The sequence below is a fragment of the Pezoporus wallicus genome, unplaced genomic scaffold (genome assembly GCF_028554395.1).
Source record: "Pezoporus wallicus isolate ANWC-B61680 ecotype Strahan unplaced genomic scaffold, APGP_CSIRO_Pwel_v1 contig_2492, whole genome shotgun sequence".
In the NCBI taxonomy this organism is placed as follows: Eukaryota; Metazoa; Chordata; class Aves; order Psittaciformes; family Psittacidae; genus Pezoporus; species Pezoporus wallicus.
Window position 1 is genome coordinate 1,558,054 of NW_026637796.1, and position 20,812 is coordinate 1,578,865.

General features: G+C 43.0%; 1 protein-coding gene across 4 annotated transcripts in view; it reads right to left on the reverse strand.

Moving 5' to 3' along the window:
• The window catches only part of LIMCH1 (LIM and calponin homology domains 1), a 179,288-nt gene extending 159,300 nt beyond the window's left edge, over positions 1 to 19,988 (reverse strand). For 2 of the 4 annotated variants that reach the window (XM_057407514.1, XM_057407512.1), the window contains exon 1: positions 19,858 to 19,987. In XM_057407514.1, the coding sequence (XP_057263497.1) occupies positions 19,858 to 19,953 (96 nt within the window). In that variant the 5' untranslated portion in view covers positions 19,954 to 19,987. Of the gene's footprint in view, positions 1 to 19,857 lie in introns of all 4 variants that reach the window. The other 2 variants (XM_057407513.1, XM_057407516.1) reach the window with 2 other exon arrangements.
• Positions 19,989 to 20,812: the final 824 nt, after the last annotated feature.

Below are 20,812 nucleotides of genomic sequence, written 5' to 3' on the forward strand. Positions count from 1 at the left end.
TTATAGGGTAACTAAACAAAGGCTGATAAAATGTGCCAGTCTTCTGTAAGGCTTTCTGCAAGAGAATCTAAAAAGCAAAGAGGGAGTTAGCCAGCTGCCTCCTTCCACCCGTTACAGAATACGAAGTCTGATTTTCAGAGATGAGAAACTGACAGTGCTCACACATATGAAGAAATGAGCAAAATAAACATGCTCCTGATATGACAGCCACACACTTGCCAGCAGGATACAACTACCTTCATTGTTATATTTGGGGCTTTTCTTAGAGCCCTCATGAGGTAATGTCTGGATCATGCACACTCAGCTTCAAAAATACTTTTGGATAGCTTCATTCTGCCAACTCCTCCCCTTACTTCAAGGTCAGCTATTTTGGGAAAAAGGGTGTATTCTTAGTTTTTCAGAAACCACCTGGACCTACAGGATTTAACATCAAAAGGTATTTTTCCTCAGACTCTGGTTATCAAGTGTCTGCCATGCAACTCTCCACGTTCTCTCTGCCATCAACAGAAACCTGCACAAAGCCACCTTGTGCTAAATTCTCAAGTTTCTCCTCTTTTCCACAACAGACACTAGCTGCAAGCATTTTCCCAGGGTTCCAGCCAAAACTTTTATTCTCCTTACTTGTGTCCCCATTTGGGAGCCTATCATCTACTCCTACCCACTGTCATAGTGCAACTATTGTTCCGAGAAATGATTTCATGCCAACACACCAGAAGAGACTTGTATGATGTAGATCCTGTGCTTCAAAACCAGACAGATAAGGTTTCCTTTCTGATCAACACTTATCTCATGAAAATGGCAACAGAAGTCTTACAATGACATCCTAAAACTTGACTCAACTTAAATATATAGCTTTCTCAATCCCTGAAGCTTTTATTTAAGATAAGCCAACTCATGTTACAGTCACAGCACAAAACCAGATACAAAACCCCAAGCTTTTATCGTAACATTTAGATGGTCACCACGTACTTTGGAAATTGCCAATTTTTTTAAAACCTGAAAGGTCTCCAAGACACAAGTGATTCTCTGAGACGAGCCAGAAATTTCCCTTCTAGCTGGATGTGATAATATGACTTTGCTGTCCCCAGTGCCTTTCAAGAATTAGCTACAGGGAATTATGGCACCACTTTAAATGCATGGTTGGTGTGCCTGTGTGCACACTTGATGTGCACCTTCTATTTATGCCTCCCAGTATCACGAAGAATCACTAGGTAGTAGGATCTGAGCTTATCAACAGTCTGCCTCAAAAATACTCTGCATATTTTACAGCTGGAAGGTTGTATGTTGAGACAGCTGCACCCAGTGTTTCGGGTTGGGGCAGGACTTGTACATGCCCAAAGAAGGTCTATGGGATCAGAAAAGTGAAAAAAACCCAACCATTATTTGTTTAGATTATCCCAGGCTTTGCACAATATTCTTTAAAGGATCCTTTATTTTGTCAAATGCCCACTATCTGTGAACATTTAGCACACTTAAGTTCAAAACATTGTTGTACTGTGGGTCACACCAGACACACCACATGGACTCTAAAGTCATTCTGCTTCCATAATGCTGAATTGATTTATTGATCACCAAGATGAAGTCAAACTTACCATGGTTCCTTGTCAAATTTTTTATGGATTCTTTCTTATAGAATAATCCTGTAACTGTTTAATTTCTCCTTCCACCAATACAAAAAGAGTGATGTGCATCTATACTTAAACAGCAGGAGGCAGTTTTTGCACCTTGTAGCTTGGTAGAAAGAAGAAAGTGAAATTTGTAGATTTTTAACTAAAAGAAATGAATAAGTAATAGATCCCTACTTCAAATCTGCCACAACACAGTTTAGATTTTAGAGAGTTCAAAATGAATACTATTGTTTGATAATAATGAGCACCATAGGTATTAATCATTTCAGTTTGAGTTTTTCATTTTAATTATAGAAGTTAGCAAAGGTGTTACTGAGATAAAGATTTAGAATAGCATAGTGATACCAAGACAGACTGACAGAGTAAGCTCCCACCCACAGTCTTTACAAATTTTGATCTATTAACCTTCAAATGTGAAATTTCAGCCAAAGAATTCAGAATATCAAGCAACAGACAACTCCACACAACAGGACAGATGTTGCTGACCGGCTTGCCCAGCCCTCCTGCCTACCGCAAGTCATTTCAAAACTCCTAATTCATCATGACTTCTTGCTTCCAAAAACTCATCATAAGCATGAAAAATGTTACATTCCAGTTGAAGTGTGTATAGTAAGCCAGAAAATTTGTGCTGGACAAAGTGTTTGGTTGCCTTTATCCAGGGAGGTGAAGACAGAAGGTCTGCAATGCTAGTCAGAAGATTACTACTAATTACAGGAGGTTATTATCTATTAGCAAGGGAAATAAGTCACCAGGACTATATCCTGGTAGGATAATAGTTTCCCAGCTAAGGGCATTTCAGTCCTGCTTTTTTCCTTTTAGAACACGTAAGGGTGGCACACAGCCCCAAATCTTGTGGTTCAACAGCACCCACACTGCTCTCTTAATTTAGGCTGGTGCCAACTTTAAAGCACACAGTCTAGTGAGGTATGAGAGTGATGGAATTTAGAAGACAGGAGAAAAGGAAACTGCCTCAGAATTATAAAGATCAAATAACTGGTATTAAAACAAGAAGAAATTATTAGGTCACCCTTATCACATGAGACTGAGAATGAAAGCCTCAGAGAGAAACAGTTCAGGCAAGGACAATGATATTCCTTGCCTGTATAACTTGTATGTAGGCAGCAAATGTAAAAATTGCATGGAGTTGAAGAGATGCTGTTATATTTCAACCAGCTACGTGGCTTGCTCAGATTCAAATACTCCCCTGGCTTGTCCCGCTGTACTCAGTTGTGTTTCTAGTCAAGTAATTTATATCAAGCTTTTGATAGCTGATTACTAGTCACACATTGCTCATTTGCTATGAGTGCCTGGCACCCCAGCACATGGAAGAGAGCCATAGCTGTGCCTCTGTAATACTACAGAATGCTAAGTACATGGCAAAGAATGCAAGGTCTTAAGAGTCTCAAATTAGCATACAGTACTGAATCTATTTTTTCTGTACCACAGTTGTGGTACTTAGTGATGGCATGAAATAAGATTCACGTTTGCAAAGAACTTTTTTTTTACAAAGATACTATAGTGATGAGCACTACAGAAGTCTGAGAACATAATTTTGTCCTCAGGATTTGGTTTGAATAGCACATAATACACATGGCGTAAGACTGCATGTTGAACAGTAAGGAGAAAGTGAAACACTGAATAGCTGTCCATTAAGAGCTGCACTATTCATTCTGCACACTAAAGAGATACCCAGAAGAAACACAGCAGTGACCATGTATTTAATATGCATGCCCATGAAGGAGAATTGAGCTTGCAGAGACAACACTATTGTATTACTTTAGCAGGCCTGACCTTGCAAATTTCAGCATGTTTTCCAAGACTGAAGACAGAAACATGTAATTATTCAGATAATTCTTATTTCACTTGCATTTAGCCATCTTCAGCAAGATCAGGTTCAAGATGCTGGATACTGTAATGAGTAAAGTTAAAAGCTATCTCCCTTGGGAGAATACAGCACAACTCTTGTTAATTTAACATTTTTAAGTTTTCACATGCAACTCAGTTTAACAAATGCTGCGAGAACAGGCCAGGAGATGAAGTGCCAGAAGACTGAACAGTCAGACAAGCTATATGCTCAAATGAAAAACAGAAAAAAAAAAAATAATTAAGAAGTCAAATGGAAGAAGTTTTCTTGTGCTCTCCTGAAGTCAAATAGCCCAGAGATATCCTCTGTATGCAGGAAATCTGCATTAGTGTTCACTTCTCTTCATACAAGTTCTGCTGCTCATGAGAGCACAATGCTGGATTTTCTGATACTGTATACATGGAAGCTCTATTGGTGTAAGAAGTCAGATATTCTTAGAGTAATGCACTGAGCCTTCCTCAATTCTCACAGTATTATACTAAGTGATCTCTGCAGTATTAGAAGCCATCATAATAGATTTCTAAAAAATCCATGTACTTCAAAAAGGCAAATAATTTCTTTTCCCATTTGGATTACAGAATTTACTTTTGCTACTCTAAATTAAAGCCACAACAAAAGAAAGCAAGCTGACTAAGGACAAGTTACTCTTAGCACACTAAATATTTAAGGCAAAACTATAAGCCTCCTGTAAAAATTAAGTATATAATCTTACGGTAACAATAAAAACCACCAAGAAACCAAAAGGAGTCACTCTATCTAAAGTTACAAAACCTACCCTAAAATCAGAGAGAACAAAACTAGTAAACATCTGGACTCAATAAGGAAATGAGATGCTATCACCAGTGACGGAAATACACAAAATATGGTTGTTCAAGACACACTCACAAAATCTCCCAGTCAGAGACAAAATAAAGAGGTCATCATGAGCTACAATCTTGACTTCAGCCTGGCCGCTTTCAGCGGCTGTCAAACTCCAAGCAATATTGGTGATATAAATATTACATAGGCATCTCTACAGGGTACTTTATAAAAATGAAAATGAAAGAAGGCTCATGGGCTTCTGTGCATCGATGGGCTTTGGGTTTGTAGGACCAGGTGGGCAGTTTTTAATTTAATTGCAAAAACCAAAGGTCCTGAAAACCATGTTCCACTCCCACCAAGCTTACCTGGATCATCTACCTGGTCTACACTGTGGCCTACACCTATCCTTGGGATAGCCAAATACAAGACAGTACAAACAGAAGACAAAAAAGATTTAAATTCTTTGGTCTTCAAGAGAAAGCTGGGCACATAAATTGACTCTCCAATTTAAGGAGAAAAAAAACAACCCAATCTATATCTCAGTACTTAACTCATAAATCTTTCTGCTGATGACATTTAAGTAAGCAAATCAGGTTTTATAGTCTTCAGTTTCAAGAAGATTATTTTTTATTACAGACATGGTAGCAGGAATTCCTTTTTAAGCAGGATTTGACGTTACGTTGTCCTTCCAGAGAAATCTATTGTGTGTTCATGAGTATGATCTGACACAACTGCTTTTCCAAATATCTTCCAAATATAAAATGGCCTGGCGCTTGTAATTAGTAGCATCTTAAACCAAAGTCAGTTAAGTCTCAAAATATAACACATCAGCTGAACATAGTACTTGAAATTTATCTCCTGTTGAAAGGGACATCATTTCTTTTGCCCTTTAATTCATGGCTTTGTTCTTTCCAGTAATGAAAACCACCCTTGTTTTATTCTTTTCACTCCCATGGTTTAACCTATGAGAGAACTGCTCACCAGAAGCACATCAAATTCATTCAGTGCACTCTGGCAGCAGGATAAATCAGAATAAATTGATGAGCCTAGGGAAAGAGTATTGGTATGATAAAAATTAAGGGGTTATAATGACTTTTTCTAGAATTGCACTGAACATTATAGACACAATGCGCGAATAGGTGTCACTTGAGCTGAAGTCAGATGCAGACCATGAGAGAGCAACACATATGCTTAACATTCTCTTCATCACGCAAATGATCCAAGGCCAGTGAGAAATGTTGTTAGAAAAGAAACAGATGTTACAAGAGCATGCACCCCAACCAGAGCTCTTCCTTTTACCTGCTTATCAACAGCAAAATAACCTGCACAAGAAAACAAAGCTTCTCCATCCAGCCTGGACCAGTGCCAGGACAAAGCAAGCTGCAAATCTAAATCAGAACTGATTCTTGATTTTAATTACAGGAAGAATACTCACACATTAGCTTAAAACCAGAGCCCCAGACTTTAAGACACAAGTTACTTCCAGATAACTGCAGAGAAGCAAGAGGAATGGCCATTCAAGAAACAGGTGGCCCCAAAACACAAAGTACTATCCTCTCATTACACCCAGACCAACTGTGCTGGCTAGAACCACTGTTGCCACCTCCACAAGAGAGGAGGACACCAGGTTGAAGAAATACCACCTGTACCATCTGCACTGGCAGAAGGCACTAGCACCATGGCCATCACCATCACCATTACAAGAACTCTCCTCCCAGGATGATGCAAATTTGGAAACTACAGTAATCATCTTCAGAGAATGAACAATACAAACACATGATGAGAGTGACCTTCTTGTTACTTACGGACTTCACTAAGTGTTTAAGGAACAGTTGTACACAGAGCCTCAAGCTCACACATGGTATCTGTGGTGCCTCAAAAACAAAAAAAAAAGCCAAGGAAAGCCTGGCTCTTAAGGCTTTGGCTTGAAAATATTGTGGGGGAGGAGAAAAGGTAGATAAAAAGCAGAGTATTTATGATAAGTCTTTACTCTTAACCCACAGGGCAAATAAGCTGGAATTCCAAATACGAAGGATGCAGGGCAAATAAAATATTTTAAGCACTGTAGAATTACTGGTTTAATGAGCCTGCCAAATGATGGCACACTCCCGGTAAAGAGTTCTGGCTGCAGAAAGCCCTTAATCCCTATTAATAACTAACTGGGAATAATGTCAGCAAAACAGCTGTCAGGATGAAATGCTGTTCAAGTCGACTAGAGAAACAACTGCCTAGAGCTGTAAAGCAGCATGTTCAGCCTAACCTAAAAGAAAAAAGCTGATGTTAATCATGAGCTTAACTAAAACCTACTGCCACTACCTTCTACCTTAAAAATGGGGCATATGAAGGAAGAAGCCACAAGCAGAAGAGGAGAGAAGCAACTGTTCCCTTTAGAAACACAGCAGCATATTCTGGAATGAACCTGAGAGTGGGGTCCAAGTCTCTTCCAAAGGGAAGATCTGGCAAATCACTACCTGTTTGTACTCGGTGCTTCTCACTTTCCACTGAAGTGGAAAAGAATACTAAATGCTAGCACAGAAGAACCACTGAAGAAATAACTTCACAGAAACAATGTACCAGAGAAGCTCTGTTAAGCTCTGCTGAGCAGCCTACTCTAGTCAAGATTGCTATCACATATTTCTAGTAGAAAAAGCCGCATCCTCTCTGCAACATGGTCAGGCCCAAAATGCTCATTCTAACCAGGACTTCCCAGAGGAACAAAAAATTCACAGTGGATTAGAAATGACTGGTGTAGTTTATATTCTCTGAAGTGCCCGTTACAGGGTGAATTTCTTTATCCAGACTCTGCTCCTCTTTATCTCCTCCCTTCCTGCAACTAAATTTCTTAAAGCTTATTTTTCCCTCTGCAAGTTTAGAAGAAGAACCTGGAAGGTATATGCACCAGGATATGAAGATACAAGGAGGATGGATGACTAACTACACAAAAATTATTCAAATGAGGTTACAATAACATTCTCCTGCATAAAGATATTTAAAGCACATAGGGTACATAGGATGCATACAGGTGGCAGCATCTATGTGACAGATGCATCAAGTGTCTTGCCACCTGTACTGCTCTGGATTAACAAATGGATTGCTGAGCAGCCACTTACAGACAACAAAATCCCACAAACTTGCCCATGCAAACAGCAAGTAAAATGGTCCAAAGCCCTCTAGTCCAAAGTCATATTTGAAGTCAGATGGGCTGTTAATAAGAAAGAAAGAGGCATTCTGCTTTATCAACTTTTTCCCACTTGTATTAGTCCAATAATCTGTCACTGCACTGGGACTGAAAGACCTAAAGTTACTTCCCTCTAGAAATTCCCAAATCTGCTCTTTCCCTCCAACAGCCTCATCAGACTTCTGGCAGGAAGAAATCACACCTCTGAGAAGAACAAGTGCACAGGCCAACACTGCTTCAAGCTCAGTCGTTTACAAGACACTTTCATGGCAATCCATAAATGCAACTGGTTGTGGAGGAACTGTCAAGAGAGCAGCTCCTTTCATCTCATGCCATTGTCCTAAGGAAATCTGCTATGAAAGACCTACAAACAGCAAACTCCATGAGTGTACACATTTGGAGTGACCTCCCCTTACTAGAAGCTTTCTGCAGTGTAGAAGAGCCATTTTTCTAACTTGCTTTTTATTGCAGAAATTAAAGCTTTTCCTCAGCACAGAGCACCAGCAAGAGTTTGACATGCACAGGAATCTTAACTTTTTGACTCATCACCTCTGCTTCACCAACCACTTACACTTTGAATGCTGTTGCAGTTCTTGCAGTTCTAAGTCTCAACCACACTCCCTCTTCACTAAACACAGAAATAGGAGCTTACGTTTTGCTCTGTCCGTACTTTTTTGCACATGAGATGCCTATCTTTTCCCTCTCAATCCTAAAAGAAAGCTTCGACCTGGTTGAGGCCACATGCACTGGAAAATGTTCACTTCCCATTGCTAACACTGACAGCCCCTCCTCCACTGCACTTTTTCCAGCAGCACCTGTTTCCTGGGTGCACAGGAGCCCAGTTCAAGCCCTGGGAAACTGTCACTTTGATGCTTCATATTGGAGTTCCCCATCCTGCACAAAGGCTGCCATCACTGCTACTTCTTGAAGTCAGCTCCTCCTAGTCACATAGCCCTGTACCCAAAGCACACAGTGACGAGAAAGCCCCCTTTGCCTACACCCTTATGTTCTCTGTTCTCCTGAGAGACACCAAGAGACAGGAAGAGACAGAAAACAAAAGCTTTCAACTCAGTTTGAGATTGCACCACTTCCAAGAAGTCTACTGTGGCTTTGATCTATTGATTTCAAGGCCCTTAATGTGGGAAGCTGAAATGCAAGTTTTCTCCACACAATTTTAAAATAAACAAGAAAACCCAGTATGGCACTGGAGAATTAAACGCTGCACTGAAAGAACAAACAAATATTGAGGGGGGCGGAAAAGCCACAAATATCAGATCTGCCTATAACCAGAATATGCACTCAAGAATCTTGGATGAAATCCAGAAATGAAAAGTAAAGAATAAAAGCTTTTATTCAGCAGTGCTACACCAGAGATGCTCTCAAACTTCAGTGAATGGAAATTGATGGATAAAAATCCCACAAGCACTGGTAGACAAGTTTTCTATTAAACCTCACTGGAATTTCACCTCAGAGCTACCCCTGCGAATTTTCGTCAAGTTCTCCCACAACTATCTACAACAGATTTACTTACTTTCTCCCCTAAAGCTACTAACAAGAAGCAATGAGAGAATGCAATGAAGTAGCAAAGCATTTATTACTGAGATGCATTTTAACATGAATATACAGATCTTTTTGTTTAGGATACTCTGAGAAGGCTCTACCATCAACTGCAGTGCATCCTTCATACATGAGGCTAGAATAAATCCAGTTTGATCTTTGTCTTTGAAGAGCACCCATACCAAGTGAATGTCTGCAAACCTAAGCGAAGACTGCTTCCCAGGAGAAAATAATCATCAAAAGATAAGTGAGGAAAGTGAAATTACTTCACAGCTCCACCAGCTTTATTTTTAACAACCTGCTCCCTTTATGCTCATCCCTTCACAGGGAATATCTAACCCTTCAGCTGTGCTGTGCCAAACTAAGAGGCTCTGGATTCCAGAAACCACGATGCAACAGCCGCCTATGCTGGAACCACCACACAACAGGAACCACCTTGTCTTTCAGACGAGGACATGTGCCTGGGCCATCCTAAGAAAACAGTGTAACATTGCCTACAGCCCACGCCTCCAGCGAGCAAACAGCGGTTTGTACAGAGGTGCTTTTCCTTGACAGAAAACATCCAGTGGCCCAGGAGCAACACAGGCAGAGCAGCACTGATCTGCAGAAAAGAGAAAAAAAGGCCCCAGCAATGCTGAAGATCTGCATGTTCATAATTAAAATGTTTAGAGGGTACTTTTGCTTCTCTTTAAAAGAGGCAAGCTGTTTCTAATAAGCAATCATTTGAGTTGCTTGAACTTTGTTATTTATGATTTTTTTTTCCTTGTTATTACAAAACTGAAGGCCCTTTGTCGAAATAAAAATTGGTTTTGGGAGGAGGGATGTCAGGCTGGGCTTTTACATAATTTCTTAAAGTCACCTTTATGACTCACTGATTCTGACACCTGCTTTTTCTTGCCAGCAGAACTTTTTCTGGGGAACAGTTTATTTTGTTGGCTATCTTTAATCGATCTAAACACTTGCAGAAGACAGACACCGCACATGCATGCTCCCAAATGAGGGCTTTGCTTTTTCAAAACCACAACTTCAAAAAACAACTCATCGAAATCAGGAAAATGATAAACAGGAAAAAAAACAAACCCAAACCAACCCTCACTTACTTAGTTGTGATGTTGGTTTTTTTCCCCCCTCCATTTAGCAGTTCTGCTTCTGGACTGAAAGAAAACTCCCAGAGCTGTTTTTGTTGCAACGATCTATGAGAGTTAGCCCACTGAAATGAATCGCAACAATCACACAGAAACAAAGCCAAGGGATCCAGTGCTGAACACTCCGGCACTCTGGGCATCCCTGCCCACGCCAGTCTGACTGAGACAGGGCAGTTACTTCTGCTTCTCCTCATTCCCCCCTCCCCTTCCCCAAAGCCAGTCAGAAAGTGCTAGCTGCCAAATAGCAGTCTTCAGCTAACACACCATGGTTCCTTTTTAAATTGGAAAAGGGAAAAGGAAAATAGAAGAAAAATTGTTAAACAAAGACAAGCAGTTAATAACACTTCAGACAATGAATTACACAAAAAAATGGGGGGAAGATTTTGCTGCTTTTCCTCAGACACTGAAGCTTCATTTCTCTGGCAGCAGACTGAAGAAAAATCTCTTATTTAAGAATTTTCTAAATTAGTAAAGTAGACACTTGGATGAAGGATCTTCAGGGTTCTTTTGGGGGGTGTTGGAAGGCGGTGTCCAATATACCCATATCAGGTATAAAACATGCACTGCTGATACTCAAGAAATTAAATCATCGAGTTCCATATTTTCCTAGAATACTTGTAGGCAATTGAAGACTAAAGTGATAGGTTTGGATTTGGGAGTTCATTTGTTTCCAGACACATATCAAGACCTCTAAATTCCACCTGAGCCACAATCTTCTACTGTGATACAGCAGAAGATAATGTAACCCTGTTCACTTCATGAAAAACAGTGCTTGCAAAGCACTACAAAGAGATTTTTAACTCCAGCTCTGTAGCCATGCAACCATTCTGCTCCAACTTGAAACCGGAATTATTTATGGGCACCAGCCTCTGCTTACGCAAAAGCAAGACTCTTGCTTCTCAAGTCAAAGCAAAGGTTATAACTCCATGCCAGCCTGTGGCCTGCTCCTGCTGTACAAATTCATCTGGTTTTCTTGGCCATCTGGTTTTAGTGGAAAAAACATTCTGAGCTCTTTTTCCTGATACTCTGGAAATGGAAAGTTCCAATCCCAGAAGATACGCTTCTCTTCCTCTTCAGTTCACAACTTCTCCAAGAGTCCCTTCCTGTGTAAGGGACTTCACATGATTCAGTGCTATTAGACATTACCAGTACTGTGTGTTAAAGCCCATGACCTGCACTTTTGCTGAATGTATCAAATCTAAAATACATTTTGGAAACTTTTATGTATTAATCTTCTTGCAGATTTCAGCTCCTCACTGCTGGCAAGAAAAACCTGAATTACAGCAGCATATGATCTGAGGAACACAAAGCAGGTACCAGCCTATTTTATCTCTTAAATGATGCTGTAATCCAGCTAGAGATTTGATTGCTAATGATTGCAATAATGTACTGATATCTACCAACGCCTACCAAAGATCTACCAAACAATATTTACAGTCTCAGGATGAGGACTCCTGGGTTTTTGCACTACACAGGGTATGTGCCACCACTACGGCTTATAGATAACTGGCAGGCTGGGATTCTTCTGAAGCCCATGGAAAGGTCAGACAGAGGCACAAACAGTACAGGGCAAAGACATCACAGAGAATTTTTTCCTTTCATACTGTTCCTGAAGTTCACTGTGGGATCACAGAGTGCGAAAATCCCTGTCTTATTTCCTGCATGAGCCAGGATCATGGAGAAACTCTGTGAAAGAGAGATTAATGAAGAACATTTCCCTCAACTTACCCATTCAGCTGTACAAAGCAGAATTAAAGAATGGCTTCCCCTTTATCCACCACACTGCTCCTTAGCCTGTGAAGGGCTCTGTGAATCACTGACAGTGGTGCCAGAGCCAAGAAGCCACAGCAATATTATTTTTCAAAATCTTAGCTTGTCAAAGTTGATTTCAAAATCAAGCTGTCTTTGACACCAGACATGAGGCCTCAGAACACCAGAAACCAGCAAAATGAGGTTTCTCTTTAAATGAAATGGATTTTCTGCTTTCTACAGCAACCAAGAAGTTACTAGACTGTATTAAGTCAATTTTAACATCAGATGCATGTTGTATCATTAACTCTATTGTTGAACTAGCCAGTTTGCTAAGGGAAGGATTACTAGCAATAATCACTATATATATACACATACAAAAAAAAAAATCCACCCCAAAACCAACAAACTAGTTAACAGCAGCAAGTTATACTAGAACTGAGCAGACTGACTATCAAGATAGAGGATTCTTATAATCAATGAATACCCCAAACAAAAAACTTGTTAAGGTTTTAGTACCTAAATTCTCAAGAGTTAAGCTTGCACATCACCTTCTCAGAATCTGAAAAGCAAGACAAGAGAAATAATTTCAATTCCTTATTGGTCACTTACAGCAGCGCATAGTGAATTAAGTAGAAGAATTCTCAACAAACCAAGGAAATCAGTTGCATTTACAGTTTTCCAAAATCAAACAGACTTATCAAAAATAGTTAGACTGGAAGGCAAACAGGTTTTACACTGCCTTGAGGAGTCTCTACAGAGGAAACTCAGTAGCATACTCTGAAAATGCCTGCAATAAGCCATAGGTGTTTTGCCCTTCTATAGAGAAGCATCTTCTTCATGTAAACAGGCTCTTCAGTGCTACAATAACATATTTAACCAATAAAATAGCACTAAATCTAAAACTAAAAATAAAACAAAACTAAAGCGATGTTCACTCACTAACTGTCAAGAAGTCACAGAATAATCAGGTTGGTAAGGACTTCAGAGGGCCTCTACTCCAACTTCCTGCTCCACACAACAGCAGCTCTCAGGTCTGACCAGGCTCTTTACAGCTGTCTCTTAGTGAGGCACAAGACACCAGGAATGGTGATCTCCCCGCTTCTCTGGGCAGCCTGCATCATTGCACAACTGGTCTCGTGGAGAGAAGAAACCTTCCCCTATGCCAACTCATAACCTTCCCTATTTTAGTTTATGACAAGTATCTCGCTTTCCTGCCACATACCTCAGAAGTGCCTGGCTCAGCCTTCTCAAAAACCTGCCCACAGGTACTGTGGGGCTGCTGCCATGTCTCCACAAAGCGACCTTTCCTGAAGAGGCCCAGCCCCATCACCCTCTCCCTCAGGGCAAGTCCCCCAGCCCCAAGCAGCCTGGGGGGTCTCTGCTCAGCTCCCTCCAGCTTACTGATGTCCCTCTCACACTCTGGTCCCCAAAACTAGATGCAGTATATCAGGTGTGGCCTAGCAAGTGCCAAGCAGAAGCAACCAACCACTTACCACTTCCATCAGTCTACTGGCTTCAGAATAACCATGACAGGTAACCTCCTCCTGCTGAGGCTGTTGTCCCACACGTCCCCCCAGGTCCTTTCCTGCTGAGCTGCTGCCCAGCAGTCACTCCCCACCCTGCCCCATGTACAGGGAGTTCATTTATTCTGTTTATAAGACAAAAAGCAGTAATAGGCAGTATTATTTTCCCCCATTTTAAGCTGGGGTGTGTTAGAGTTCTTCACATTCTTACAAGGCTGTCTGAAGGGCAAACAGCCCTTTCACCTGAAACAGCTATTAACATAACTGGGAGGAGTTTCAGCTATCCGTTTTGATGCTATGTTATTGGTGCCATAGTGGCTGTTGTAGTCATTGTGGTCTGAGGGACTGAGCAGGGCAAGGAAAGACAGTACTTTCTTCTCTAAATGATATATTGGAAGGAGGAGGCAGGAAAGCTTAGATCTTCAGGGTCAGCATAACAAAATGTTCATACCTTCAACTTATGCAGCTGCCCTTTTAAGTAAAAGCTTCACCTCTATAAATCTTGGTTTTTCTGTAATATTGTTCCAAAACTGCTCGTTTGCAGAGAACTAATGCACAGAAGTATTCATCTGTGGACAAAAAGATTCTAGACTGGTAGATTTTCCAAACAAAAGATAATGCTATTCTTATAACCTGTCATGAACAACATTGCCCAGAATAATTTTAGAAGGTAGAAAATGGCTCTGATGCATTGACCTGCTATTTATCCCCCATACTTGGGAAAGATTCCACTTCCCTTTTTAGAGGACTAAAAAAATTTAAAACATTAAGAATGCAGTTATTACTAGCAGAAATAAGTTCAGTGAGGTTACATAGCTGTGCTAACTGATCTTCACCTTCCATTGCATAATGGCTTTCCAGACTCCTGTGTTAAGGGCAGATCTTTTACCCATTTTAAAATTTTAGTACTGAAAGGAGAAATTAATGCAGTTTTACAACAATTAACAGCTCAGTCCTGCATTTTCTGACATTATCCCTTTATCAATAGTATTGTTGTTCTGATTAGTCTTACCTCTGTGCCAAGTGCTACTTGTAACATGGCTTAAACAGATCTCATGACAAGGGAACTGGGTCCATGTACACCAGACAGAAGGTCAGCTGCCAGGCAACTGGGAAAGGAGAAAATTTCTAGAAGGCAGCAGTCTGACAGGGTCAGGGAGTTTGGGCAGGTTCTTCCACCTCCTTTGAATCAATTCAGTTTTCATTCCACTGAATGACTAACTTAGCCAGAATGATGAACATCCCATCTGCCCTGTCTGCAGTCCCTAAATGTTGCCCAGAAAGAGATATAGAGATAGCAGTGAAGAACTCTCCATGATCAGTCACTATAACCACAGTAGTATTATTCTACACACACATCTATCTAGGACCATAAGCCAGCCACCCACCTTTTGTCTTCTCATGGCTGCTTTACAGACACTGTGGGAAGGATTCCTTTGGCCTAACTTTAGCTTGTCCACGAATCAGGCAACTTGTCTAACCCATCTGCATAGGTTTCTTCTAGCCTATCCTTGCTTACTTTAATAAATTAATTCCCAATACATTAAGTATATAGGTAAGACACACTTCCAGTAGAAGAAAAAGAGCAAAAAAGAAAGGCTGAACAATGACAAATTTGAACTGTAGGCACTACTTAGCAACTCATTCAACCACTTTCCTACAACATTTAATTAATAAAACCATGCAGTCTTAAAGTCATCATTCTACACTTACGTGGTTGCATTCAAATCATCTCCTAAGGCAGTCAGACTGACTTCTCTGGAACTGCTTGCTGAAGAAAATGTTTGTTGGATTTGATCCGTTCCTATCCAAACAACAGCAAGACTGCAGTGGCACCCAAGGTCCCAGTCTGGCTAGAGGCACCAGTGTTTTAGGAACTGTGTCAGTGTTCAGAGGACTAGATCATACTCAAGGATCTCAAATTCAGGTTCACAGCAAATGAAGAGTAGATGTCCAAACATATTTGGAAATACAAACTCTCCTGCGGGGCATGGGTTACTCATACACTCAGTGAATCACGGAGCTTACCCAATACTTTTCATTAAAAGAGCTTTATCTCTGATGTTCCTCATACTATATTTTGAAGATCATATAAACAAACTTGCACATTCCTCAAGTTTCAGGCCCCTACAGCAGATACTCCAAACAAGCCCCTTCACCAATCAGAAAAGGTTCTGTCAATGGTCTCCTTTTAAGTTATGCTTTTGCAGTGGGAGCCATAAGTCTTAGCTCTCTGGCACTTCATTGCCAGGAATGAGAGACATCCTAAAGAAACCCTGTTTCCAGACTCCTGCCACAAGACAGTCACATGAAATTTATTTGCCTGAATCACTGAACTGGTTTTATGGCTCTATTACTCTTCTCATAGAGACAGTGCTGCAGAGGAGTTCTGCCATGTGGTATGCAGAGGCACTAAGGAATACACTTGGTCCCACTGCTTCTCCTAGAAGCAGCACCAGTGCTTCCCTCTTTAATTCAGAAGTCTAACACGGGTAAGTGTTTTTGCTAGAAGGAAAAAATAAAATAACCCACAAACACACAACAAACCCTTCTGGCTGGCAAACTTCTCCTTAACTAGAGCATCCTCAAGGGGAATATATACAACGGAAAAGTAGCACACTTACTAGAACTTGATAGGATTTAGCCTACACACATCTAAGGCAACAGAAAAGTCAGGCACTCACCACAGGGGACAGAAAAACTTCACTTGTTTATTATTACCGCACAACTATAAAGGAAGCACTCTTATTAGCTGGCAAAGTTTATAAGGAATGTAAGTCTACGGAAAAGCCATCCCTAATTGAACCAAGTCTTAACAATGAGGAGAGAGCATATTAATGAGGCACGGCTAGGAGGTGTGATGAGGAGATAACAATACCCTTAGGAGTTACACTAGTACTAAATGTGACTTTATTACTGTACTACCCTCTTATGAATCTTTACAGCAAGAATAAATGTTTATACAGATGTTCTTTCAGCCATCAGTTATTCTAATTTAAACACATATACAGGGAACCTTGACATTTTAAGATTACAGGCCATTAGTTTAAATTAGATTTGTTATTTTGCTGTTGTAACCCACTACACTTTACAAGGCTGATATATTCTTTCAGTGAAACTGAGATGCCTTAACTGAAATGAAATACCACACCTTTAATAATGCAGACTGATGTAGCTCTCTCATAGGGGCTTTTTTTTTTGTTCGGTGCCTTTATTTTAATTCCTCTGAGTGCAACTAATATGGTTCATTTTATCATTAAGAGGGCATTCTTCACTTAAGTAGAACATGCCAAGCTAAACTAAAATGCCACCACTGGTTTACTGTTACACAGAGGGATGTACGGTTGATATTTATGTAAAATTAAACAAGGCTGACCTCTGTTTTTCTACCCAAAATGACTGGTGATCAAAGCGAAAAGTCCACAGAATTCCAAAAATCTCACCTTCTGCAACATACAGATGACACCAAATCTATCACTGCTTGAAATACTGTCTTACAAAACATAGAGTGCTAAATGTATAAGCAGCCTTGGCAGTAAGAGTCAGAGCTCTGACCACCCCTTTTCCCTGCTCAGGTGAACACATTAGTGCTGCTGGTTCAGAGCTCCAGGGAGACACAGAGGATTATTATAGGGATCCACCCAAACTTCAGCACAACTTAGGACTCTCCTATCCTGCAGCATCGAGATGAAACTAATGCTGGCAGAGGAAAAATAAGACTTCTGGCACCCAGAAGACCTGATCTGATAAAAGGTCACAGACCCAAGGAGTAAAGACAAGATCTCTAAAACCTCTGGACCAGAAGAAGGGAAGTACCTCCATCTTTGCAGATTTATAGGTTCAGCCACTTCATGTTTTGGCTCCCCATGTGTAAAAAGAGGACAGCCTCCCTTTCCAGTCCCACTAGAGAAGAAATGCACTGCAGACCACATGGTTCATTCCTGTCAGCACTACACGATGGTGACAGTGCTCATGTGAGGATTCAAACCAGATGAGAATCAAACTAGCAAGTCACACAACTTAATTGTTAGCAGTAAAATGCACAGCAAGCTCAGTTTTCAATCTGTCCATTCCTACTTTAATTTCCTTGTGTGGCAACATTTTACAGCCCAAGACAGGTTTGAAACTGTCTCACACCACTAACATCCTCACTAGCCTGTTCTCTCCATCCTAGGGAGATACACCAGCCCTGGTTTCTTTTATTTTTGTTTGAGATGCCATTTTAAACAGTCAGAAGTGAGCTGGAAGACACAATACAGTGGACATTTGCTGTCTCTAGACGAAAGAATAAACTGGTGAGAGACAATGACAGAGCCAGCAGAAGCAGATAGGTCTAGTAGCCAGACACAGCATGACCCCCATTTCTGGTTTTCACCCAAATTAGCAGGGCTTGGCACACTGAATGTTGACACCTATAACATTTCTCGATTTTTATATTTTATTTCTTTTTAAGATTGACATTGCTTTTCAGTAACTTTGGACTAATGTCAAGCTCGGTATAATTCAGTCCAAATCATCCAGATTTAGAACAGTGAATGGTGACCTGATTTTTGGAAGAGATAATAACCCTCATGCTCCAGGGCTTAAGCCAAACTGGGATTAAAAGGAAATACAATGTGTTAGGCAAATTAAGTCACATTTGCTTCACTGGCAGCTTCTTCCTCCTTTCTCTCAGTAGAAGCATCAGCTCTGGGCACTGCTGGAAAGGCAGACGCTTCCCTCTCACACCACAGCCATGTCACTCCAGGCTTCTGACACACTGCCTCAGGCAAGAGGGCAGTGGCAATAGTTACAGCTTTATCATTCATGTATCAAGCAGATTAAAAAAGAGAGGAGGGAGCACAAGAAGATACAGGCAGCTCCCTTTGTACGCATGGGCCCCCTGGGCCTGCATGGAGGACACAAGGGCTGGAGAGCCCTTCTGCTCTGCTCACCAGACCCTGGGTCACACAGGAACTGACATAAGACCTCCAGTCACAGCAAACTGCAGCATACACTGCCCAGGAGGGGAATTTCCAACTGACCCACAAGTTTCTGCTCTTACACAGGAAGACTTACACCCCATTAATTGTTATCAGGCCTGGAGTGGTTGCTGGCAGCTTCACTACCTAGAGAACTGCTTCACCATTGAGTTCTTGGCTTCATTAGCAGTCAGCAGAACTCATGTCACAAGGTATTTCATGTACCATACATATGATGGGGTCACGTGCCACTCTCTTGGACCTCTATTGCAAAGAAGGAGATATAGGAAGCACCACATTCATCTTCACAAGACAACCGGAGTTTATACGCACTTCCCTTTCCCTCTTCCAGACTGCATACTCACCTTTCCTTGGCACAAAAGCCCTTCTTTTCACATTTCTTACTGCTTATACATCCCTCGTCCCATACCAGCAAGTTCACTGTGTCAGTGCCAATTCCCCGAAGCATTACACAGCATTACCTTTCCAGCTGATACTGCAGTGAACTATTACAGTTCTGAAATTCCCAAGGCTTCAGGGAATCTTAAAGGCACAGCAATTTTAGCAATAATTTGCCTAACTGCTGTCAGAAAACAGAATCCACTGAGGCTTACTAAAAGCTGCAGATTAAACTCAAAGCCCACAGCTGAAAGGGAGCTGTTACCCTGGTATCTGGGTTTATACCACCTTCATGCGTGTTCTGACCCAGCAATCAGATGAAGAGCTATTTAAAGTGTGTCTATTGTTACATGCCAAAATATTTTCCTATTAAATGTCACCTGCCACCTGCCTGTCTTTGCGTTTTGCGCACGAGCAAACAGCAAGCAGGTCTGGGTTTTTGCCCTGCCTCCAGAGCGAGGCCGGGTGTCTCTTCTTGGCTCGGCCGAGCGATGGGAGAAGCGGCTGCAGGGGGTGCTCCCCGCGGGACGTGGTTCCTCCCCCACCGACCGCCTCTTCGCGCACTGCGGAGCGGTAGCTGCGCGGCCGCGGGCATCCCCTGCGGGCCAGGGAAGCTGGAAGGGCGCGGGGCCGGGGGATCCCCAGCAAGGAGGGGGGCCCTCTCCGACCCCGGCTGGGAGCCGCGCTACGGGACTAGTGAGGCCCGCTCCGCAGCTCTGCGCACCTGCGTGGCTCCTGTTTACAGCCGCTCTGTTCATCCATCCCAACCCCAGGGGCGCAGAAGGGAAATGCGATTAGGAGATTAAGTTTGGAAGAGATGCGCCGGGGGAAGGTGGTAGGGGCTCACCCAAAAGCGCGTATCTTGCGCTGGCGCTGAACCGCGGCTCAAGCGTCCCCTACCTCTTCCCCGCAGCGAGCAAAGGCGGGGGGGGGAGCGGGACGGTGCTCGACATGGAATAAAATGCTCAGTCTCCGTGATAAGGCGGGCAGGGAAGGGCACCGGGTGGTGTCGCGGGGTATCCCTGTCGCCGGCCATCCCGCGGTCTTACCTCGATCCACTTCTGAGCCTCGGTGAAGGCCAGCTCGGGCTGAGGAGGATCAAGAGGAGGCTGAACCTCTCCCAGCTCCACTCCAGGACTGGCCATCTGCAGGGCCCCGGCGCGCCGCGGCTGCGGCGGGGGAGCAGAGAGCCCGAGGTGAGCCGGAGCGGCGGCCGCAGCGAAGACGCCGGAGGCCGCTGCCTGTCTTTCCCTGCCTCGCAGCCGCCGGGGCGGGGGCCGGCGGCGCTCTGCAGCCCAGCTGGCTGCGGCTCCCTGCGGTAACCTCTCTCTGCCGGTGCCCGTCCGCCCGCCCTGCCGGCTCGGTCCTCCCTCGGCTGCCGCCCCGCCCGCCCCGCCGGCGGAGCGGAGCTGCGCTGCCCTGAGCTGCCGGCTAAAAATAAAGCAGGCAGGCGAAGCCGCTTTGCCTTCAGCCCATGCAAATGCCCGCGCCGTCGCCTCCCCGCCGCCAGCATCGCATCGCAGGCGGCGCTGCGACCGGGGGGATGGCACAGCACCCCCGGCTAGAGGCGGGGGGACGACGACACCAATCTGTCCCTCCCCGGAGCGGCTAGAGGGCACCGAGCCACCCATGCAAGCGGCAAGCTGCCGGTTGCGGCTGTTTCATTAAGCACCTGGTTAATTGATGTCGCCGCACGAAGCACCTGAGAACCTCCGGCCCCGAGGCGGGAAAGTGCCCTGCTCCCCCGCCCAGATTCTCACACACATCCCTGGGACTGGGGGCCTCCCGCCCCGGCGTCCAGCATCTGTAGGCATCTCGTTGTGTGGCGGAGGCTCGAGAGCGGCCTGGCAAGGACAAAGACAGGTGAGGGCAAGCACGGAGCCTGACAGCGATCTTAGAACCATAGAATCATAGAATCGTTAGGGTTGGAAAGGACGTTAAGATCATCTAGTTCCAACCCCCCTGCCGTGGGCAGGGACACCTCACACTTAAACCATCTCACCC